The sequence below is a fragment of the Urocampus carinirostris genome, chromosome 1 (assembly GCF_059441175.1).
Source record: "Urocampus carinirostris isolate Australia breed hairy pipefish chromosome 1, RoL_Ucar_1.0, whole genome shotgun sequence".
NCBI classification, from domain to species: Eukaryota; Metazoa; Chordata; class Actinopteri; order Syngnathiformes; family Syngnathidae; genus Urocampus; species Urocampus carinirostris.
In genome coordinates this window covers 26,570,984-26,595,232 of record NC_142349.1, presented here as the reverse complement: position 1 = coordinate 26,595,232, position 24,249 = coordinate 26,570,984, and the positions used below count along the sequence as shown (strand labels likewise).

The 24,249-nt window shown below is 38.2% G+C and overlaps 1 protein-coding gene and 1 non-coding gene across 4 annotated transcripts; both read right to left on the bottom strand.

Annotated features, from left to right (window-relative positions):
- Positions 1 to 7,079: 7,079 nt before the first annotated feature.
- LOC148374112 (transportin-2-like) lies at positions 7,080 to 23,692 on the bottom strand. Of its 3 annotated transcripts, XM_088332578.1 has the most exons (26): positions 23,366 to 23,543; positions 22,405 to 22,487; positions 21,095 to 21,194; positions 20,819 to 20,894; positions 20,032 to 20,181; positions 19,754 to 19,860; positions 19,364 to 19,497; positions 18,822 to 18,903; positions 18,397 to 18,519; positions 18,148 to 18,266; positions 17,988 to 18,048; positions 17,703 to 17,877; positions 16,482 to 16,634; positions 16,191 to 16,419; positions 15,819 to 15,990; positions 15,638 to 15,724; positions 15,443 to 15,550; positions 15,212 to 15,370; positions 15,019 to 15,106; positions 14,846 to 14,944; positions 14,296 to 14,391; positions 14,150 to 14,225; positions 13,507 to 13,606; positions 13,339 to 13,413; positions 12,954 to 13,093; positions 7,080 to 9,314 (listed from the first exon to the last, which is right to left on the bottom strand). In XM_088332578.1, exons 3-25 carry the CDS (start codon positions 21,191 to 21,193, stop codon positions 12,986 to 12,988), a joined length of 2,676 nt encoding a protein of 891 aa, XP_088188704.1. In that variant the 5' UTR covers position 21,194; positions 22,405 to 22,487; positions 23,366 to 23,543; the 3' UTR covers positions 7,080 to 9,314; positions 12,954 to 12,985. The 3 variants fall into 3 exon arrangements, with proteins under 3 accessions (XP_088188704.1, XP_088188695.1, XP_088188714.1); XM_088332569.1 differs by lacking the exons at positions 22,405 to 22,487; positions 23,366 to 23,543 and adding an exon at positions 23,579 to 23,692; XM_088332588.1 differs by lacking the exons at positions 7,080 to 9,314; positions 22,405 to 22,487; positions 23,366 to 23,543 and adding exons at positions 9,707 to 11,040; positions 23,579 to 23,692.
- Positions 21,262 to 21,331, bottom strand: LOC148374113 (small nucleolar RNA SNORD41). The gene has a single exon (XR_015849100.1). It is a non-coding gene; the product is annotated as a small nucleolar RNA SNORD41 (small nucleolar RNA).
- Positions 23,693 to 24,249: the final 557 nt, after the last annotated feature.

Below are 24,249 nucleotides of genomic sequence, written 5' to 3'. Positions count from 1 at the left end.
CCCCTGATCTGAAACCAACATGAGGGCAACAAAAAAAACTCAAAAACCTCAACATGAGGAAAATGAAGAAACCTTGAGAAGGGACCGCACATGTGGTAACCCCCCTTTCAGGATGACCAGGCTGCAATGGATGTTACAATAACAAATAATGCAAAGATATTGTCTATATAGAATATAGGTTATTCATATGCTGTAGAGTAGAAGTGTGTTTTAAGCTTAGATTTAAACATTTCCACTGAGGTTGCAGATCGGATCTCAGGGGGAAGAGCATTCCACAGCACCTGTGCCCGGATGGAGAACGCTCTCGAACCTGCGGAACTCTTCTTGGCTCTTGGGATCACCAGTAGACCAGCGCTTTCAGAACGAAGGCTCCGGCCAGGAACATAGGGGGAAATTAAATCAGAAAGATATGAGGGAGCAAGTCCATGCATGATTTTGTATAATACCAAGAGAACTTTAAAATCACATCTTAAGCTAACACGGAGCCAATGCAGGTTAGCTAAAATCAGGGTAATGTGATCAAACTTTCTTGTCTTAGTTAAAAGCCTCGCTGCAGCTTTTTGTAGTAGCTGAAGACTCTTGATTTTGGATTTCGGGAGACCGGAGAGTAGTTCATTACAGTAATCGAGACGGGAAGTAACAAACGCGTGAATTATAATCTCCGCATCCGATGGAAACAGCATAGGACGAATTTTAGTAATGTTGCGAAGATGGAAGAAAGCGGTTTAAGTAATTTTCTTAACGTGTGTTTGAAAGGACAGATCGGGGGGTTTTAACTGAGTCACTCTGGGTGATATGACATTTGTCGATGTTCACAGCAGTTTTTGAGAACAAGTCACGGCATTTAAAAGGACCAATAACTAACATTTCAGTCTTTTCAGAGTTAAGAAACATCTCTTGCCCATTTCGGCTCTATTTCGGATCGTTTCGGTCACCGTCTAGTAGCAAATTATGTCATCGTAGTTTGTTAATATTGTTGCATGGAACTAGCTAATGTTATCCATGATCCAGCATTAATTTGATAAACAAAAAAAAACGTGTGTATTTGACAGTCGGTCTTGTTCTGAGTTAATGGGTGCTGCGTTGTGTTTGCAAGGGTTATTATCACTTAATAAGGGGAATCGCAATCATTGATGAGGGGAGCAATTGGCTGAGGTTAACAGTTATGTCTTCCATACTATTTAAAAAAATGTTACGCAAAAAGTGTTTTAAATCTTAGAAAATAAAAAAATCAATGTATACATAAATTGTAATTTGCTTTTAAATACATGTCTGGTTTGGGTGGACAAAACAAATACGAATGTTGTAAACTTATGTACGTATCGCCAATGCATTTACGAGAGGTAAAGATGCTAATTTCACTGTCTTAAGCGTTACGATCCCATCAAAGACTTATATTCGCACAAGCTCAAATAACCACAAGTTGAGTAAATTGATATCGTTGATTTATTAAATGCTCGTTTTGAAAATGATGGCAAAGTTAGATTTGAATTCGCTTTTCAGAACAAAATACAAGTATTATGCAGTGGAGGGCTGTGAAGGCCTGCAAGGCCTTCTCTGCTGGTCTAATAGATATATGATTCATGTGATGTTGGATATAAATTCTCCACTAATGCTTGTTAATTGATGACTTGAGGCTTTTTTGTGCATTGTATAAATAAATCCAGAAATGATAAGAAACATCGAAGACAGTAATTCCAAATGTTCATCTTCCTTTGATTGCTTCGCCGCTGCGTGCGCTTCTTCCAGACATATGTTTTCTTATTCAAGCATTTAACCAATCACATTTCAGGATTACTTGTTGCAAGGCTAAGTAGTCTACCCATAGGCCTTCAATATTTTTTGAGAGGGCAGCTCCGCAGCACAACATTGCTGTGATTTTTTCGTGGGTTAAGCTAATCAATTTCCGACTTGGTTCAAATTTGGATTCTGGAAGGCGTAGAGACTTAAACGCTTTCACAAATACAGGGGGCGGGAATCGCAAAAACGATCGCGCCAACTGCCTGCTGTTGACACTGCTTTTTTATGTGAAGCAGGTGTAGCTTCAATACAGGTTATAAGTAGCAAGTTACAGACACTCCCTTATTACGAACATTAGAGTTACGAACAACAGTACAAATATTTGGAGAAACAAAAAAGAAAATGAAAAGCGATAAAAAGTAATTAGTATATTACCAATAATAATATAACAGTAGGCACAAAATGAATTGATAAGTTAGAACAAAATATTACTCTACTAAATTATAGTAGCTTTTATTTTTAATTATACCAAAAAATATTGCAGTGCTGCGTGAACGCACTCTGAAGTTGACAATAAAGTTGAATACTGTAGTGTAAAAAAAAAAGTTCAACCAACTCAAAATCTCTGAAAACACACAACAAATGTAAATTAAAATTATTAACAGTACAGTGGAACAACAAATAAACTAATGCAAAAATAAACTGTTAATTTGTTATGTAAAACACATGGAATTAAACAGAGCAAACAAATTAAAATATTTGCAAAAAAAAAAAAAAATACAGAACAGCATTGACCTTTTGTATAGTCAAAAAATTTAACGTCAACAAATGAGAATCCCCAGAAAAAAAAATGTGTCTAGCGGATTCTTTTGCGGACGACACTTCACTTATTCAGACAGGAGTGAAGGCCTAGGTGTAAACTGCAAAATCCTCCATTGGTATTATGACATGCTATTTTCAAATAAAATACTGTTGAATATGAATTATTTACTCCTCCATTGTGTTAATCCGATCAAAAAAAAAAAAATGACCTGAGCTGAATCATAGCGTTATTGCCTCGTTTTTCAAACGCTATTTCGATGCCATTTCCGTACAGACGCAATGTCTACATTAGAGGTAAGATCGGGCCAAAAAAAAGCACCCGAGCCCGACGCAGGCCCGAGGGGTATTAAACCCGACCCGGACCGAGCCCGACTAATTAACTGGATTTGCTGGCCCGGCCCGAAAGGGGCCCGAAATTACATATTTTATTTATAAGGAGGGGTGATTTATGATAACAAATTAAACTCTGCCTTTTGTTACAACATCTAGGCCTAAGTTAAATAAAACTGTATAAACATTTACATCTTTTATATTTCTGTGTCTGCACTGCAGATGTTACATTAAGCGACAATCTGTCATTGACGTTTTTTTTTTTTTGAGGTAGCGAAAACATTTAAGGGCGTCCGTCATTTTGACGACTTGATCATTGGGCCATAATCCACAGCAGCAGTAGTAGTACGTCCTTAAGATTTTAGCGCAGCACTTTCATTGAGTGGGTGTTGACGTGTTGTGCCCTTTTCCGACTCCTATGCAAATTCCCCCCCCCCCTGATCGTATTCTATATAAAACGCTTATTAAAACAATAAAGCGAGCTAATTATAACAATTGGGAGATCCTAGTCTATATAACGCGTTTATTTAAACAATAAAGCGCGATTGTATTCTACAAATTGCGTTTTTTAACGCGGATGAAAATGTCACCAACGTCAATGTACGCTTCCGACAAAAGCGATCGTATTCTATATAATACGCTTTAAAACAAAATAAATCGAGCTAATTATAATAATTGGGAGATTCTAGTCTATATAACGCGTTTATTTAAACAATAAAGCGCGATCGTATTTTACAAAATGAGTTTGTTAATGCGGATGGAAAAGTCACCAACGTCACTGTACGCTATGATTTCCGCAATCACAACTAATTGTACACAAATAATATTCCTTGGTCTAGTATCCATACATAGTTTAAGTATATATTTTTAATGAACATATATTTATAATTATTAATTAATTTAAAAAAAAAAAGCAGGACCGAACCCGACCCGACCGTATGACTGACATTTCAGGCCCGACCCGGCCCGAAATTGCCTCGGGTTCGGGCTCGGGCCATAAATCTTAGGTCTAGTCTACATCCATCCACTGAAACACTATAGAATTGCAATAGGCTGCATTCAATATACAGTGCATCCGGAAAGTATTCACAGCACTTCACTTTTTCCACATTTTGTTATGTTACAGCCTCATTCCAAATTGTATTAATTTAATCTCTTATCTCAAAATTCTACACAAAATACTCCATGACAATGTGAAAAAGTTTTTTTTTTACTTTTTTTAATTTATTAAAAATAGAAAACTAAGAAATCACATTTACATAAGTATTCACAGCCTTTGCTTAATACTTTGTTGATCCACCTTTGGCAGCAAATACAGCCTCAAGTCTTTTTGAATATGATCCCACAAGTTTAGCACACCTATCTTTAGGCAGTTTTGCCCATTCTTCTTTGCAATAAGTCTCAAGCTCAATCAGGTCGGATGGGAGACGTTTGTGCACAGCCATTTTCAGATCTCTCCAGATGGGCCACTCCAGGACATCCACGGAGTGGTTCTGAAGCCAATCTTTTGAGATCTTGGCTGTGTGCTTTGGGTCGTTGTCCTGCTGAAAAATGAACCTTTGCCCAGCCTGAGGTCAAGAGCGCTCTGGAGCAGGTTTTCATCCAGGATTTCTCTATATATTGCTGCATTCATGTTTCCTTCTATCCTGACTAGTCTGCCAGTTCCTGCTGCTGAAAAACATCCCCACAGCATGATGCTGCCACCACCATGCTTCACTGTAGGGATGGTATTGGCCTGGTGATGAGCGGTGCCTGGTTTCCTCCAAACAAGGCGCCTGGCATTCACACCAAAGAGTTCAATCTTTGTCTCATCAGACCTGAGAATTTTGTTTCTCATGGTCTGAGAGTCATGCAGGTGCTTTTTGGCAAATTCCAGACAGGTTTCCATGTTCCTTTTACTAAAGAGTGGCTTTCGTCTGGCCACTCCTGTCTCGTAGGTCTACAGACAGTTCTTTTGACTTCATGCTTGGTGTTTGTGCTCGGACATGCACACTCAACTGTGGGACCTTATAGACAGGTGTGTGCCTTTCCAAATCCTGTCCAATCAACTGAATTTACTGCAGGTGGAATCCAATTAAGCTGTAGAAAGATCTCAAGGATGATCAGTGGAAAAAAAGATGCACCTGAGCTAAATTGAGCTTAATGGCAAAGGCTGTGAATACTTATGTAAATGTAATTGTTTTAGTTTTCTATTTATAATAAATTTAAAAACAAGTAAAAAAACAAAACGTTTTCACATTGTCATAATGGAATATTTTGTGTAGAATATTGAGATAAGAGATTAAATTAATACAATTTGGAATGAAGCTGTAACATAACAAAATGTGGAAAAAGTGAAGCGCTGTGAATACTTTTCGGATGCACTGTACATCCATCCACTGAAACACTATAGAATTGCAATAGGCTGCATTCAATATAATTTTTCTTTTTTTAAGAGTGCACTAGGTTGACTTCACTAGATGTCCTGCGACATATTTAAAGAGGCTAAAAGTTCATATGAATATCTACATTTAAGAAGAAGTATGTAATTATTCCTTTGCATAGACCAGGGGTCTCAGAGAGTGCCTGCAGCCACCAAGTAGCCGCCTAATTCGTACTGTAACACAATTAGGGCTGCAACAACAAACCAATGAAATTGATTATAATGGCGGTGGCAAAAAACTTCCATCGATTCACTGTGTTGCACGATTTATGCGCCAATCAGCATGTTAATCCATTCCATAGGAGTGGATGGAATTTAATTGTGACGTTAAGGGGACAGGCTTGATGTGCCATTTTGATCCAGCACAGAGCGACTGGAGACCACCATCTGTTGTGTGATGTCATTTTAGTTCGGCGACAGACTTCTGGTAGCAATTTGGAGGTCACCTCATGACTGTTTTTATAAATAAGAAAAATGTTTTACATATCTGCAGGTGTATACTGTATCGCATGAGTTTGTAGGTTATTTTCTTCATTATCAAGCTACTTGACTAACACTGGGATTTTGAATTATATATTTTGTTGTTTTGTGCACATTGTTCAAATACTGGAGGGTTGGACACAAAGAGGAAATTAAAAGTGTTTTTTTTAATTACTCATTCAAAAAAGTGGACTTAAATGTTTTTGTAAAATCATGTAATTCTACTTTTAATTACTAGCTGGCACAATATCATCCAACTCAATAAAATGCAGATACTGTACTGACTTACAATGTTCTGAATGTTGATAAATTCTTCATGTCACATTAACTCAAATAAACCATGATCTGCCAGTATATCTTCCCGAAAGGTTGGCATGATACATTTTTTACAAAATACAAATGAATAATTTTGGTGGCACAAGATATTGGAAATATTATCCCTTATATATATACTTTTAGGGGTCAGTTTTAAGCACAATTTGGATGGGTGTCAGCAGTGGCAAATGGTAAGCAGCACGTGTGCCATGGCTCATACAGGTACAACTAACAATGTTTGGCTAACTCTAACCGTGCTATGCATAAGAGAAACGCACTGGTGCTCACACTCATTCACATGTTTGGGTGTAATTGATTGAATGATAAACATGGTTTTACCTCACCGCTGCTACTTGGAGGGCTAGGGTGCGTAGTTGAATGATGTAATCCCCTTAGCATTATCTTTCTATCAACAGTAAACTTTAACCCATGGAAAAGACCAGCCCGTTTTTTTGTTTTTTTAGCACAAGTACCCTTAAATTCAACCTAAGCACCCCAACAATTTATGCTTTTTTAAAGACATATTTCCTTAAAAAAAAGAAAAAAGGATAAGCTTAAATGTAATGAAAAACCCAAGATAGAAAAGAATAAAAAATTGTTAACAACACAGCGTCTGAATTACTCCACTGCCATGAAATAGTTCCATCCATTTAATTCCTAGCACTGATCTGGAGCTTAGGTCAAGGTAAATTGGGCAAAATGAGATTTTCCACAAGAAAACCTGATTAAATGCATTCAATTCTTCTCAAATACATTTTTTAAATTTGCTACACAAAGAAAATCCCCATTAAGAATGGTAAGTGATACTTAATAAATTTGTGAAAATGTGTAAGTAAATCAGTGATTTGCATAGGCTTTACTTACAATAAAAGGGACAAAGTGTATTTGATCACTAGATGTTGCTGTATTAAGTAGTCCAACCATAAATGAGTGCAAAGATCCTCCCGGATGTAATAAGACTGAAACAGTGTAGTGTTAATATAAAAAATTTATTTTCCCCCTTTCGACAAAATTTAAAAAGGAGCATATCCGCCAACATCACAACTTGACCATGATTAAACAAAAATGGAGATGAAACTGGCCAGCCTTGATATCATTTCAACAGTTATGGTTCATTTTGCTCCCCTAAGGTATGCGCCAAGCTCGGACTCGAGACAGTCAACCACATCAAATTTGATGCAATTAAATGGTATACTATTAAATATTTCTTTAAATGAAAAGAAAAGAAAAAAAACTTTTAAAGTCCAAAAAAAATTTGTGCGCACTGCACAAAAATAAATTAAAATACAATAAACATAAAAAAACATTTTCACTCATCACTATAAGCATAACCGAATTCCTGTCTTAATTCCTTCAACAAAGTACTTTGCTGTCATTCACGAGCATCGTGAGTGTTTAAGCAGCTTTAAATGAGGCAAAGCTATTGTGCTACAAATGTTCATATCAAAAACAAAAAAGAACAAAAAAATACATTAAAAACTTAACCTTGCTAATACTCATGGTCACAATGTGATGGCCTCAAATTCTGCTTTACCACAGGGTCATCTCATCAGAAACTTGGTTTGATAGTAAGCAAAAAAATGTAATTGGCAGTGGCCATAAATTTTTCCCTCCCTGACAATGCCCGGCACATATCCTTAGGGTAGGGCTGGTGCAAAAAAACAAACAAAAAAAAAAAAACACGTAGGCAACGCTCATGTACACAAACACAAGCACATTAATAGCGAAACATCCACAGGCTAAAAGCCATACATACTTCCAATACAATCGTCCACTATGGACAACAGCTAGAAGACAAAGCTGGATTAAGATGGCTGCATCCAGCTATCCAGTGTCTGGTAGAACTGTTGGGGTCAGTGTAGCTCCAAGTATAATGTACAGTGTCAACATGTGGAATAACAAGTCACCTGCTAATTAAAAGATCAAACGCATGCTCAGTATCCTTTGAGACCAGCATCTAAGGTGTATTGCCATCGGGAACTTAAAGGATCCCATGACTTCAAAACACAGGGAAAGAAGTGACGCTTACTGAAAAGCATGCAAAGTTTATAACATTGGTAATGGCAGCAGTTTGAATGAACCAAATGCATTGCGCATGGTGAGCGCTAAAAAGCTGCACCGAGACTTAAAATACTGAAATTGTCCATCTTTACAAGGTTGATTTTTTTTAACTATAATAAACCTATACCTATTATGTATTTATTGTTTTAATTAAAGTCTCATAACTATCAGAAATAAACCCCCGAAACCAGTAAATACTTTGAATAGTTTTCAAAGGAAAAAGTGCATTTTATCAGTAATAACCTAGGTCTCAGCGATTTAACTCCACCTATTCGGAAGGGCTGAAGAAAAAAAGCAGCAAACGAGTCCTTCACCTGGGTACAGTATGTCTGCTCTTGTTTCAATAAGTCATAATCTGCCTGCTTTGTTTTTATGCAACCCCCTTTGAAAATAACGACGCAGACCAAAATGTATTTGGGAGGCGTGAGAAAGAAAAAAGTATTTGGATCGCTATACCCAGGCGCCCCAGTCACGAGTGTAAAACTCAGCCATTCATTCCACATGCAACACTTAAGAGGCAATTAATCTTAACCCAGCAATCATGTGCAGATGACAAGACGCACAAGACACAGTATATGCATACCCAAGGCGACCTGCAACATTTCTTGTAAAAAGGTGCAAATATTTATGCACACCTCCTGCGTGATAATAAAAGCCGGTTTTGTTTAGCCTCTGGCAAAACAGAGGTGCCTATGACTAGTAATCGCACAAACCCATTTTTAACACACTGATATGCACGTCATTAGAATGTGCATTGGGGGATTTGGGACTCTGGCAACCTGATCTTTTAAATGTACCTATAAAAGGACCGCCCCCCGCCCACCACCCGCCCTTCCCAACTTTGAAAAGATCAAGTTGAGAAATAATGGCCAGCTCCTTTTTGCCGCCAGCAACTTGATTCCCTGTGGAGAATCATTTTGGAGTATGATGGATTTTGTGAGGCATGAAATCCAAGAGGTATACATACACCCTATATTTACCCTCCCTCAGCCACCACCCTTTCCCACCCTCCCCCACAGAGATACAGACTAAGGGCAGAATGGGGTACACTGCCTTGGAAAAGTCCGTCGCATTCCCAGATCTTTTCTGTCTGCTTCGCCTGGCAGTGCAATGAGTCCCATGGTGACCCCATCCCTGTGTTAACCTGTAGGGTCAAGAAAAGAAAATTCCTTTAACAATTCACACAAAATTGGTAGTAGCTTCCTTTAAATTATGCCAGAAAATTCCAGAGCAGTGTGGGAAGGTGCGCAATTTTATTTTTAGTTTATTTTCACTCAGAGTTCCCCCAAGGTTTTCTTCATTCAAATTTAAGATTAGCCTTCTCAAGACTACACTTAAGGAAAACTAGGAGCAATATCACATCTATTCTAGTATTCACTTATGAAATAATGCAAAATGGTCTGCCATAAGAACCAAGACAGGAAATAGTATCAATCATTTATAATACAACAGAAGAGTGTGAGCATCTGGACACCAGAGGCGTGTTCAGGAGAGTAATCAGACATGTAGTCGCTTGTTAATCGCTTGCCGCGCACTGCTGAACGTTTTGTAATCGCTCGCTGTGATTGCCTTACTGATCCAAAATGGCCGACGACAGTACAATGGATTTCGTTCTACAGCTTGCTTTGAGCGAGTTGGCTGATATGAGCGACAGTTCGCATATTGACACAGTTAAGGTTATCCTAAACGCAGTGGAAGGGTCATACCTGTCTTGCATTGTTCACAAACATTACCAGGCAATGTAAGACGATATATTACATCGCCAACAGCACTCGTCAGGGTGAGATCCTCCATGTTCAGCACTGTCGACGCCATGTTGGAAATCAAAGTAAGCGGTCTTTCTCCCGTGATTACTCGGGCACGCGAGCGCTCAATAATCATTGGCCGTTCAGAAGCTAGCGATAGCTAGCGATAGCAATCGCTCACTCTCCTGAACACGCCTCTGGTACTAACGTATCAAAAAATACAGGATAATGCCCTATATACCTGTGCTACAATCTTTTAACACTAAAAAATTAAACTATATGAAGAGTGTGTTTGTGCAACTCTATCACACTTAACATTAGACAAATCATATACAAAACTTTATCTGCATGGAATACGTGGTGTCTGTGTGTGTTAGTGAGTGGATGAGTAACTGCAAGAAGTACAACTGTGTATATGCATACATCTGTTTGCAGACGCAATAGGGCCTACAGTTTTTGGAGGAATACGATAGGTCAGGTTTCCTACAGCTAAATTTCAATTCAAGACATTAAGACCTATTTACTAATGCCTTTTGAATTTATATTAAAGACCAAGTTGACAAAATTGAAACGAGCTTAACAAAAACCCACAACCATTTCTTGCAAACAATTCATTGTACCTCATACACATTACCGGGCACAGCTTTCAGTCATGGCGAAAAGGTTCGTCTGACAGCCACTTCTCATTAAATTTACACTTCTCAGTGGTCCTAAGTAAATGTCTCAGTTCTAAGTTGCTATGTGTATTGTGGGTAGATTTAAGATATGTGTCTTGCTCTGAAAACCCTGAATAAAACCACATTATTGTTCTCATAGTTCCATTATTGTGCTCTCGCCGTGTTGCCACGAAAGTAAATTGGATGGATAAATGTTAAAAAATCTTTTAGTTAAAAAAAAATGTCATCAAGTTGTTGACAATTTAAGACTTTCGAAAATTGGATTCAAAACATTTTAATGCCAATAAAGTCCAAATCATTAGAAGAATTCAATGCCTTTAAAGACTTCGGATCCGCGGGAACCCTGTAGGTGGGTCGATATGGTCTTCAGTATCTACGTCTCCTTTGCCTTAAAAGTTGGTGTCAAGCCACAATCAGAGCTGGCATGTTACCTTTCTGCCAATGTTCCCTCTAATTTTCCACGGGTCTGAGCATTCACACAAAGTCGATGAGCAACGCTTGAAACAACAGTGAGCAACAGAAAACCAAGTGTGGCAACTAAGTCACTATCAAACATGTCCAAAACTTGACATCACGTTACATTTTGCTGAGTTTACGGCAATGCAAAAAAGTTTTTCACTTTTGAATGAATTGACTAATGTATTATTGCAAAGGTTGTACGGCCTACAAACGTCAATTCTTTCACAAGATTTCCATTTTTTTTCCTGGTTTCTTTTGTTGCATAATACTAACATATTTGGGAGCTTATTTAGTTGGTTGCACGATACACAACTGTATTTAATCACATTTTTAGTGGAAGTACAATGTTTGCAACAAGATTGACCTGGTATAATTGGAAATTATTTGAATGCAACAAACTTTTTCTTCTTTTTTCCTATTTTTTCTATTTTTTAATCCCTTTTAAAAAAAATCTCATTGTGTTTATTTTGTCCTAGCTGTTACTTTTTTTCTTTTGTTTTTTCTTTTTTTCTGGTCTTTTTCGGAATTTTTCCTTCTTTTTTCTTTTCATTTTGTTTCTTTTTTTCTCAGCTTTTCACTACTTTTTCATTTTGGTATTTTTTTCTTTTTTGTTCTATTCCCCCTTCCTTTAAGTCATTTTGTGCACAATTGCACATACTATTTGGTCATATAGGGATGAAAGAAGCAAAAACAACCTGAAGAGCAGTTTAGGACCCAAAGAGACGGTTCCTTTTAGTAAGCCGAAGAAGCTGCTTCTCGAAAAACTACTGATTTTACTCAATTTCTTTCTACTTCGACCTTGAGTTCCAAATACCGCATTTAGAACACGTCAGGGGAACCCTTGTATTTTTACGTTCATGCTCTGTAATTTTGACTTAATTCGCTTCTTGATTAGCAATTTTGAGCCGCGCGGGAAAGCTCTGGGTAGTGCGCAATTGCATACACACGCAGCTTAGAGGGAACATTGCGCTGGATAGATTTATTTGTTGCGCTGAGAACGTGCGGACAGTGCGCGATTGCGCATGCGCGCATCTGAGAGGTAACATTGCTTGCTGCTGGCTGTCGAAGTGACTGTCGAAGTTAGCTAAGCAGAGCTGCAATACAGGTACCTGCCTCAGTGTAGCTGCAGAGCATGTTTAATGTAAATCTCCCTTTATGCACGAAACCAAGGCCCTATGTCTTATTGTAACAAACTAAGTTTTGATGACAAATGCTGCACCAAGCCTCCCACTCATTCTCCGGTTAAAGTCTGGACCAAGTTATACATTAAATAGCTTAAGCACAACTGGTTTAACCAACACCTTCCCATCCCAAAGTTATTCCGATGACTATTGTTGCAAAATTCATTGCAGCCTGATCATCCTGGAAGGGGGAATACCTCATGTGCAGTTCCTTCTCAAGGTTTCCTTATTTTCCCCATGTGAGGTTTGAGATTTTCCTTGCCCCCATGTAGAATTTAGATCAGGGGATGTGTAATATTAGTCTGTGGTTTGAAATAAGCCGTGGTCTGTGCCGCCCTTACACTCCTTGTGATTAAGGGCTATACAAATAAATCTGACATGACTTGAGGCTGGATGTTCGAAAACGCGGAATGCTGGAATTTATGACAGAGACATTGCATTTATCGGTCAGCAATTGATAACGGAGAAATTGAAAAATATTTTTACAACCCAATGTTCCATATTTTTGTTAGTTTACTTATATAGTTGTTCGCTATATCACTCAGATAAGATGGGGGAAATGTAAAACATTTGAGACTTAAAATTAAGACCTTTTCAAGGCCTTTATTAACGGTTGTCAAATTCAAGACTTAGGTTTTTAAGACGTTGGGGGTAACCCTGGTCAAGCTTTGGAAAGGGGGGTGTAGACCTCTGAAACCAAGATGAACAATGGCAAGAATACCTGCCAACGGGTCAGCATCCAAAGTGGACTTGTTAGACTCCATAGCAGGCTGACAAACGCTCCTTCAATAATGGAGGGAACTGCTCTGAAAATTGCTGCCAGTTCTCTTGACCAACCTGGTCCTTGAAGCCATGTAGGATCTAGAAAGGGTAGGTAGAAATTAATTTTGCTATAGTTTATACATGCAAGTTCATGCACCATATTTATGACTAATTCAGATGTTGATAGCATTTGAAATATATTTTGAGCCAGCCCTACCACACTTCTCAGATTAATAAGTCATCCGCAGGGTGAGTCGGATTTCGAATGTCTTAGAAATGATCATCACAGTGCAGCAAGCTACCAATCAGACACACTGAATACGTCGATGAATATTGTCACACACCTTATAAAACATTTCCCTCAAGTCATCCTTTGGACTGACCCAGGAGGCCACTGCATCGCAAAAGAAAATGAAGTCCTGAAAAGAATGAAGAGGTCAGTTTAAGGACACTGCTGTTTTTGCTAATTAATGACATTTTAAAGTGCATCGTTCCGTGGTCAAACATCTAACCTGTACAACACCAGCTGGATTCACACCAATCATCACACAAATTCCACGGAAAGCCGAATCTTTCTCCTCATTGTCCCTGATATTCCTTAGTGATGTGCACCTAGAAAACAAAATTCACATTCATTCGATCTGGCAGTCATTGTAGCACCTTACTCAACAAAAATGAGTGTGAACAATACCTAAATACGGATGATTGTAACAAGTTAAATGTATACTCTATACAGTAAAATCTAGTCTTTTGAGTTGGCATGCACATTATTATATTTCAGGCGTGGCTAAGCCGGTCGTGGAGAGCCGCACGTCCTGCATGTTCTGGAGGTTTTTCTGCTCCAATGCAGGTGATTCCAATCACCTGGATCATTATAAAGCTCTCACAAAGCCTGCTAACAAGCTGAAAAATTGCGTCTCCTGTGATGGAGCAGAAAAACCTCCAAAACAAAGGACGTGCGGCTCTCCAGGATTGGGTTAGCCACCCCCGATTTATATATAGGGAGTTAAAAAAAACATTAACTATGGAAAATGAGTGACTAAGTTATTTCATTGTCTATTTGGCATGTAAATGCCTCAGTTTATTTAAATCAAACAAAATCCCAAACCGATTCAAAAAAGGCAGAAACGGACATGAATAACAAACGCGGCTCACCATGGGCGGATAAAATGTTGAAGCTGTGGTGCCACTTCCTGAGGACAGACATAACCAAGTCTGCCTATTGTAATGGCTGCATATTAAGAAAAAAAGTATTCAGAAAATCATTGATTAAAAAAGTATGCTATAATTCATGTACAAACCTGTGTTTTCTAGCAGAGTCTTTGGTGTATTAGGTCTATTGATAATCTCCACCAAATGTGGCAAAACCACCGTAACATAAAGCTGCATTTCTGCACCTACATAAAAAGAGATAAAAAGAACTCGTTAACCATTTAGTAGACAGGTTCTTTGAAAAGTTTTTGGGGCCAGCAGTGAATTTTGAGTCCAACTAATTGTTTTATTAATTAAGGCTCAAAATTTCTTCCAATTTGTATGGTCTAAGAATTTGAGGGCTTCATACCAGACCTCCAAAACATACCAAATCACACATAATATCAGCCTGAATTTTGCATTGCAGGTCAGGGATGCTGCTGGAAATGTGAATTTCCCTTCGGGGATGAACAAAGTATCTATCTATCTATCTATCTAATATTATCTGGATCAGAAATCATTGGTAAACAAAATGTATCATCATTTGGTCAAGGAGCTAGGATTTTCATCACTACTCAATTTAGAGACCTTTTTCAATATACAGTATTCAAAATGTTGCAAAAGCCAACAAGTGTGACAGGTGTCATTCCTTCAACTCACCCATTTGCATGGCAATTTCGCCAATGGCCCAGGTAGCATTGTTGCACACTGAAATAAACTCTGGGTTCAGATTTAGGCCGAGGATGGGCAGAAACTCAGCTGTCAAAACATAATAGTTTGTTGAAAAAGGAAATTGTAAATGATATGGCGACCGTAAAAGGGAAAAGACTCACCAATACAGGGTTTAACATGAAGAAAGCAGACCTTTGTTAAATCTCCTAATAGCGCAAAAGAGCTTTGTCTAACTTCAGGCATAGTATCCTGCAAAACAAATATCCAATTAAAATGTCTATTGAAGTATGCACACAATTTACAAGTTTGGGTATTCACGACAAAAATAACAAGTCAGTAACAACTTGCCAGTACCTGCATGCACTGGAAAAGCAACGTCATGATATTGGACCTAGCTACAAGTTGCTCCACGTGACTTCCCAAACCCTCAGCCAGGCTACTGAGCAGATCAAGGGCCACAATCATAAAATCTTTGTCAGGAGCCTCATACTGGTCCGGGTGCTGGTTGTACATCTGAAAAGGCCACATCATTTTATTATCCTTGTTACAGCTAGCCCCACACAAAAAGCGGATTTGAACGCTCACCATTGCCTGAGCTAAGGTCTTCTGTACTAATGTAACACAGCGCTGGTAGACTGGTTCACAGTAGGGCAGAAACCCGCTCTGCAGTGCAGTGGCGACTGAAGACAAACACTACGAAAATGCATGGAAATGAGATTAATTCATGAGAACATTTTTCCCACATGGATGAAATTCAAGTTAAATGCCATTTTGTTTTACCTCCAAAAGTGGGAAAAGATCTTTGTCTTCATCCTTTAGCTCATTCCACTTTGCAATAAGAGGTGGCATCAACTTTAAAATGTACTCCTAAAGAACCAAAACATTAATAACATTAATATTTGATAGTTTCTAAAGTGTAAATTCTTCAAGTAGATAAAGACTGATGAGAATGAATACTTACACGCTGATTTAGGTGGTGACCCACTGAATCTGCTAGTGTTCCAATGGCGTCATATAGGATGAGGAGATTTTTGTGCTGGTACTTTCCAAAAGCAAAGACCAGCGTGTCCAAAATAAAGCTTAAATATGGCACAAGCTCCGTACATGCCTCTTCTTCTAAGGTGGCAAACGCGCTATGGTGAAAACAAAGATGGAGGACAACAAGAACATAACTAATCTAGTCTATGGCACATAACAGACTAATCATCAACAAATGGTTTGATAAAAATGAAGTGGATCAGAACAGAATATGGGAACAAGATGTTTCATTGTTATTCAATAAGCTGGGTAGGTCATCATTTCCACTTTCAGAAATAAAGGTGGTGGGACTCACCTGCACGCAGCTTCTTGAACTCTCTTGTTTGGGTCGAGGATGCACTTGAGAAGCTCTGTCATGAGGGGCTTGAGGTAGGAAGAGTCAGGGGGTTGTGATACTACCCAATGTGCATAACGACTAAGGGTCCAACAAGCAATGGAGCGCACCAAGGCCTTCTTGTCACTTAGACACTGAATAAGGTGGGGTATCAGCTCTGGGAGATAGAGAACCATCCCCTGCATGCAGCCTGACCCACAAAAAACACATTTTAACATACCCATTTGCCCATCCAAGATTGCCGGATCTTACCCTCAGCAATTGCACCCAACACAAGGATGCCCGATTCCTTGACAACCCAGTCATGGTGGAAAAGCAACTCTTTTAATAGTGGCAACAGGTGAGGCAGCAGTTCTTCTTGAAAAACGTTTGCAAGGACGTCCAATGCAGCGGCTGAGCACTTTCCTGAGCATACAAATCAAATCCCCAAATATATGAATTTTCTCAGGTAAACAAAAGCAGCACATTAGAAAGATTATTTAACAGAAACGCATTAAAATTATACTTTCTAAATACTTCAAAATCAACCCGATTGCTGGCTAAAATTATCTGGATCAGAAGTCATAGGAACAAATTGTTTCATATTTTGTCAATGAGCTGGGTTTTTTCATCATTTCCAGATATTAAGACCAACGACTAGTGTGAGGCAGTGAAGCAATATTTGTTCCATAATTATCGTTAGCCAAACTTGTTAGATAGATAAAAATGCTGTTAAAGTGTTTATGAAGAAAGAAAAATACTTGATACACCATTTGCCAGTAATGTAAAAATGTATGTCAACCAGTAGAGCTGCACATTTTTAGTGGCTCAAATCCCTGAAGAGTGTGCTAAGTATTTAAGGTGAATAGTTAATGAACCGCGAGACAAGGTTCATTGATAACTTTAGTGGTGATGCTTAAAAGCCTGCAAAGAGGGTGAATCACGTGACTGATTCAGAAAATGATTTGCTCGGTTTGAGTGTGGTTCCAGATAAAATCAGCAAAGAAACGCCCTCTGCGTGGAAAGTTCCCTTAAGTACTGGGAATCACAGAAAAGTGCACTTCCCATTCTTTACATACTGTCACACGTCTATGCACCCCTGCATCTGTACCACGTGAAAGCTTTTAAACGCAAGATAAATTATCTGCGAAAAAAGAAACCACCCGAGTCCATAACATTTGAAAAAACATTACTTTTACATAAAAATAAATAATCACTTCATTCCACATCGTTTTTTCACTAGTTGCATATGCACAAACAGAATTCAGGATGCACCCTTATTACACTCCTCATATTTTTTTGTATTCAGAGCGCATTTTACACAAGCATTTTACGTATTTCTGTCCACATGATGGTGCAGTCGAGTCAACTAATCATCTTGAATCCCTTACGAGCGTGCATGTGCGTCGGGAGCATTTCCTTTGAGGGCTTCACTGCTTTATGGGGGTTTATTTTCCCATCACTAGGAAAACCCTCCTCCTAATTTCTACTCACGCAAGTTCCAGTCAGACAGTGTGTCATCGTCGTCATCATCATCGTCGTCTTCAATGTCCTCACTATCTCCTGCCCCTAAACCTTCATGCTTCAAAGTGACAGTGCGGGACTTGTGGAAACGTGGCTTGATGTCCTGATCACTGTCTGGTACAGCTTCGTCTTCTTCTATATCTCCCTAGTCAAAACATCAAACAGTTACTCTCCTCAAAACTGCATTTTTATCACCTTTAAAAGAGTCATAATTTGTTTATTAAACATTACCCAATGCAGAGAAAGAAAACTCACTTTTAACAGAATGATATCAATCTCTGAATACTTCATCCCATTGACCAATATTGGAGTTAATCTATTTGAGTAAATGTGGAAGAGGGGAAGCATCTTATTAGTTGATAAATCTTGTTTTATGATATCAGAGTACAGTTAAGAGTACATCTTAACTACTCACTGCGCCAGGTGTCCTGAAATCATTTCCTTACAGATGGGCTGCTCTGCTAGGGTCAACCAAAACTCGCAGGCTTCCAAAGCTACATTCTCATCAAGGTCCTGTGTGCGTTGCAGCATGTACTGCAGAAGAGTTGAAACATAAATGAATGAGCAGATTTTCAAACAATATTGTTTTATTCAAATTGAATGTGTGAAAATAAACTAGCCTTATCTGTAAACAGCATTTTTGAGTAAATGATCCTTCCCCTACCTGGATGATGCTATGCATGTGAGGGATGAGACGGTCAATGCGGACCTCCAGAAGCGTGACCAGAGCTCGGCAAACATTCCTTCTGACTTCGGAATCCTCGTCTTCTGCCAGTGCAAAAAGGCTCTACGGAGGTCAAATACTAGACCATTATCTGGAATTTCCCTATTCTAAAATCAGCACTTTTCTTAAACTGTGTCAAGAAAAGAAACTGACATTACAGCATTTGCAGCTCTGGCAATAACTAGTTCTGACATATTCAATGTTTGGGAATGTACTCAACTTTTTGAGTAATGTTGATTATCCTAAGTTTTGTGAACAAATGTAAATGTACATAGCATCAACGTTGGGGCCTAACATGATCAAATACACATGTGTTGTGCTTAAAATTCTAATAAAATCTCTATTAAAAAATAATAATAACAAACCTCAATGAAGGTGTCAATGTTGTTCATTAGTGCCTGTGCTCTGGGAAGGATGAACTGGTTCACACAGGCTGTGGCATGGGACCTGCAAGGAACAAAGAAAATACGGTGTATATTTGGTACACAAGAGTGAAAAAATAGCAACTCTTTTAATAGCTGTATCAATTTTCTCGGGTAGACAAAAGAAGCACATTAGAAAGATTCTTTTACAGAGAAAGCATTAAAAATGAAACTTTCTAAATACTTCAAAATCAACCTGATTTCCGGCTGAAAATATCTGGATCAGAAATCATAGGAACAAATTTTTTCATGTTTTGTCAATGAGCTGGGTTTTTTCATCATTTCCAGATATCAAGATCAACGACCAGTGTGAGGCAGCTAAGAAATATTTGTTCCATAATTATCCTAAGCCAAACTTGTCAAATATTTGTTATTTGACAAGTTTGGCTAAAGATACAAGTGAAAAAATAAATACCAGATATGATATTTGACCTTTGATACTTAAAGGTATATTGTCTTGCCATTAACAGCTCATCAGGTTGTACCTAATTTTGGGATTGCAATGCTTGAAGAACCGGAGAAATTTGGGGATCATTATATTGAGGGGCCTGTTCAAAGCATCAGTGTCCAAAAGCTCTGATGAGTCCTCGCAGATCTTCTGCAGTGCTCCAAACGAGCCCTGAGACACGGACACACACAGAGAGGCTGTCAAATAAAACGCAAACATACAGGGACACAGAGGAGAGAACAAAGTGGAGTGATAAGAACACGGTAAAAGATACAAATACGGTATTATACAATAAGTAAAGAATTAATTTTCCATTGTGCATTTACAGTGCAACACTAGGAGATTTTATGTTTACTTTCTTTACATTTCATTTTAGTTCAATATCAATATATTTTTTTAACTGACGTTTTACAAGGATGCGATGTACCTCGCAAGTATTGTAGTCCTCAGAGTCAAGCAGGGTGCACAACTGAGGCAGGAGCTCAGGCCATGACTTCAGCTCTCCCTTTGAGGAGATAGTTGTAATAAGGATACCTAGAAGACAATACTTTAATCACAAGCATAGGGAAAATCATCTAAACCAAAATTATCGCTTGATCAGACAGTATGAATAAAAGCAACTTCACAGGCAATCAGACTATATTATGCATCACCTCCAGAGGCAACAACAACACAACTAATCCGATTGACAGCAGGGACACTCACCAATTGTGGCCCGGATGAGAGGTGAGGAGTCGCCAATGTTGTTGACGCATTCCTGCTTGATGAAGTCGGCAACAGTTGGCGGAAAGTTCTGGTAATGGGCTTTGACGTTGTTTTTCAGTATCAGACCGCTGAGTGAGCGAGTCGGTTCATCTAAGGATTTAGAAATCTTGAGTTATCAATTTGGCAAATACTTTGATTCCCCCCTCCCATTTAAAATACCTTTTAGCATGGTCAAGGTAAACTACCCTAGGAATTGTAACCGGACTTGACAGATCACATACGCCTTTCGATCCACGTGCTTGAGACTTGATCGTAACTATTCAGAATCAAAATGGCTTTATCTCTTGTGTTGGCTTTTTGAAAAAATGTCATTTTAGCTAGTATAGCAACAGTATTGCTTAAGCTCCGACAATGAGATTATTGTAGGAATCAACATGCTCATTTCTCTTATCAAAATGTGACTCATTCATTTATTGGTTGACCACAAATTACCTCCATGCATACAATTGTTAACCCTTTAGCTGGCTTCCACAACAGGCAGATAAAATATGCTGGCACACACAGACAAACTTAAACCATAAATTTAAAAAAACATTAGATAATTCTCGACATTCTAAAATTATAACATTCCAGACAATTAAAAAAGGGTTACTTAGAATTAGCAATAAAGCCAATGAGAGTAGTTTATATTATGCTTAGTTCTGGAGAATTTGTACCATATTTCCTTTCAAAGTAATATACACAATATGCAATTGATGCAGTGAAACTAATTCAAACTTTTTCTTACCTTCAGTTTTGAGTCTTGTGAGGACAAATATGAGATAGTTGTTGAAGTCAGGGAACTGGTTTAGTTGCTCAAGTTTCTAAATTATTAATTAAGGATAACTTCATTATCAGCAAACCCACACAAAGTTGTTAAGTAATTCAAGTTTTAATTCAAGTGTTCCGATAATTCTCAATAGTCCAACACATAACAATGTAATAATCAAAATGTGTGTAGTTAATAAATGGAAAAGTTTTCAAAACATCAATCATCTACATTTTGGAATATAGTTCAGGATACTTGTTGAACGGCTCTTTGTGTTGCTGTGTCAGGCGATTGTGAATCCTTAAGCAGCTGAAGGACCTGCTGGAGTCCCTGCTCGTCTGGCCGCCACTCCATCCTGTACAAATTTGATTATTAACTTGGTGTAATAATTAACAGTTATGGAGAGATTGAGCACGCAGTTTTGGGATCAGACAGTATGAATACATAGACCATCAGCAAGAAGTCAGTTGTACAGGATACATCACATTCCCAAAAATAAAGTCCCGTAAATAACAGACTGTATTTGGCCAAGACACACCACAGGATATAGTGCCCCCACGACCCTAGTGGTCAAACGTGAAAAAATAATAATTGTGTGAGTGTGTGTATGTATACATATATATATAATAATAATAATAATAATTTCCTTGTATTGTCATTCTGTGTAACAATGTACACAGAACGAAATGTCGATTGCACCTGACCCGTTGTAGCGAGCCGATGCAGCCGCAGCCAACAGAGGGCGCCGCCGACCACTTTTTAAGTCTTAGGAATGACTCGGCCGGGGCGCGAACCCGAACCTCCCAGTCTCAAAGCGGGCGCCTTACCATCTAGGCTACTGAGCTGGTACAATATACATATATATATACATATATAAGTATCTATTTTAAGTATGAGCACTTCCTTTGACATCGAAACGCTCAACCCTTTTTGCTTGTGGCCCTACACAAAAAAAACCTCTTCCCCCGCATTCCTAAAGTATAAGGAACTCCAATTATTTCATATTTAGCATATTTTAGATGTAAAACTTTAAACATACACTTCGAATAAAATAAGACTTAGTCGACCCAAAAAAAATTAAATAAATAAATATTTCTTGCACACAATACATCGTGCTCCGTACACATTACCTAGCACAGCATTTAACAAAGGCAAAAAACTAAAATAATTGTCGGACAACCATGTCTAATGACATTAACACTTTCAGGAAATGGTCCTAATTAAACGTCTTTGTCCGAAGTTGCGATGTATATTGTGGGAAGACCTAAGACAAGCATGTGCTCCAAAAGGCCCGACTGAATCCGCATGATTGTTTTGATAGATTCGGTATTGAGGTGACGCCATGTTACCAAGTAAGTTAAAAAGTGAAATATTATTGATAAATGTTACAAAATCTTTCAGTAAAAAAAAAAAAATCTCGTTAATGTGTTCACATTTTTTGGACTTTCAAACTTGAAAGTCCAAAAAATGTGAATGTTGCACATACCAAAATAGCTCATAATACATTTTAAACAAAACGTGTGTCTATTAAGACAACATCCATTGCAGCCTGGAAGGTGGATTACCTCGTGTGCGGTCCCTTCTCAAGGTTTCTTCATTTTCCTCATGCTAGGGTTTTTGAGTTTTTCCTTGCCCTCGTGTTAGTTTTCTATCGGGGGATGATGTAATAATAGTAGTTTGCCATAGTCTGTGCAGCCCTTTGAGACGCATTGTTGTTAAGGGCTATACATACAAACATGACTTAATATATGGCTAAAAAAATGCGAAATGGTAAATTGCATTGAGTACTTGTAGGCAGTTTTACAAAATTAGAGCTTCTTTGACCTTACTTTGATTATATTGACAAACATAATTTGGCCTCCAATAAAGTCAAGTATTAGTGTGTTGCCATCTCTGGCTAGAATTATGACAAAACTCCACTTTGGAAAGTAACGGAATACCGAACGAGCACATGTAACACGAGCAGTTAAAAACTAGCACCCGGCCTAATCCGTAAAAGTAATCCGTCCCCAACCCCAACGGCAGTCTCCATATTAATTTCATACAAATATTGTGCGTCTAAGCAAAAATAAATATATGTAAACGGCTTTAATGCCGATCGCATTGTTGTGCCTCGGATGGTTGGCCCTTGAAATGGCTTGAATGAGAAACGGTGGCGCTAAAAGTTAGCTAACCATGGTTAGCAATGTTGCATCCTGACGAGTGAAAATCGATGTGCCACCGTGAAAAGGAACATTATCACGACGGAATTGCAGGTATCAATATTCAAAGACGATTGCAGCAATCAATTATGAATTCGCTTACGTGATCATTAATTAATTGGCAACCTTCAACACTGAGGATTTTATTTATGAAATTGCCTTTCTAGCTCCGGCCTGCTAGAAGTAAAGTTTCGAGACATCGTGTTCACGTGTGATGGCAACGAATACGTGGCTGAATACAACACAAACCCCCAAAAAATAATCTCACACAGATTCCTAGAAGCAAGTTTGAAAAAAAATAAATAAGGGAAAACGTCTGGATTACCAATCGAAGTCATAAACGTGAGATCGGCTAATAATAGTTTGAAACTTGTTGAACACGTTGCGCAAGGCGGTGCTAATGCTAGTGCACCACTAAAGAGTACTCTTACTTCAATTCTAGCAATACGAAAAATAATTGATCTGCATGAAATCAACGCAACAGAGCCTTCGCAACGCCTTGAAGCGCTACAGTTCACATCTTACGTATTATACGTACAATGCTGACTTTTAAATGATCACTTAATGTTGGGCCGCTCTTCCACCGTCCCTCGCAGCGGTTCTTCTTGTTCAAAATGAGTCTCTCTGCTCAAGCTGACCTTTGGCGGCTTCCGTTGTGGCAAAATATCATCTCGCGAGATTTCTTCACTGCAGCTATCTAAAAGTCAACTAGAAGCATCTATAATGAAGTTATTATATTGATTGCCACTTTATTTGAGATGTGTTTTTAATATTATTAAGTTTAAACTATGGAGGAAATACATGTTATACAAAATACTCCAGATTTGGCTGGTGTTTAAAAGTGGTTCGTTAAGTGTCACAAATCTTCTGACACAAAATAATTGTTGCGCATTGATGGAAGGCAATTTAAGTTAAAATAAAAAGATTGACAATTGTATTTTAAAGCCCAATTTTAACAACTTAGTGCCCATCTGTAGACTAAAAATGAAAATACATCAAATTATATATTGAAAATAAATATATGATGAACACCCAATCCAGGCGATATTACCAATTTCTAATTTCGAACAATTTAGTATTAAGATTTGGTATGAAATTGAATTTTTTTAGCTAAAACTTCACATTTCAATGATTATGCAGGTGTGTTTGAACTGACGAGGTTGATTTTAATGAATACTTCTCATAATGCACATTAGATTATGTGTGAAA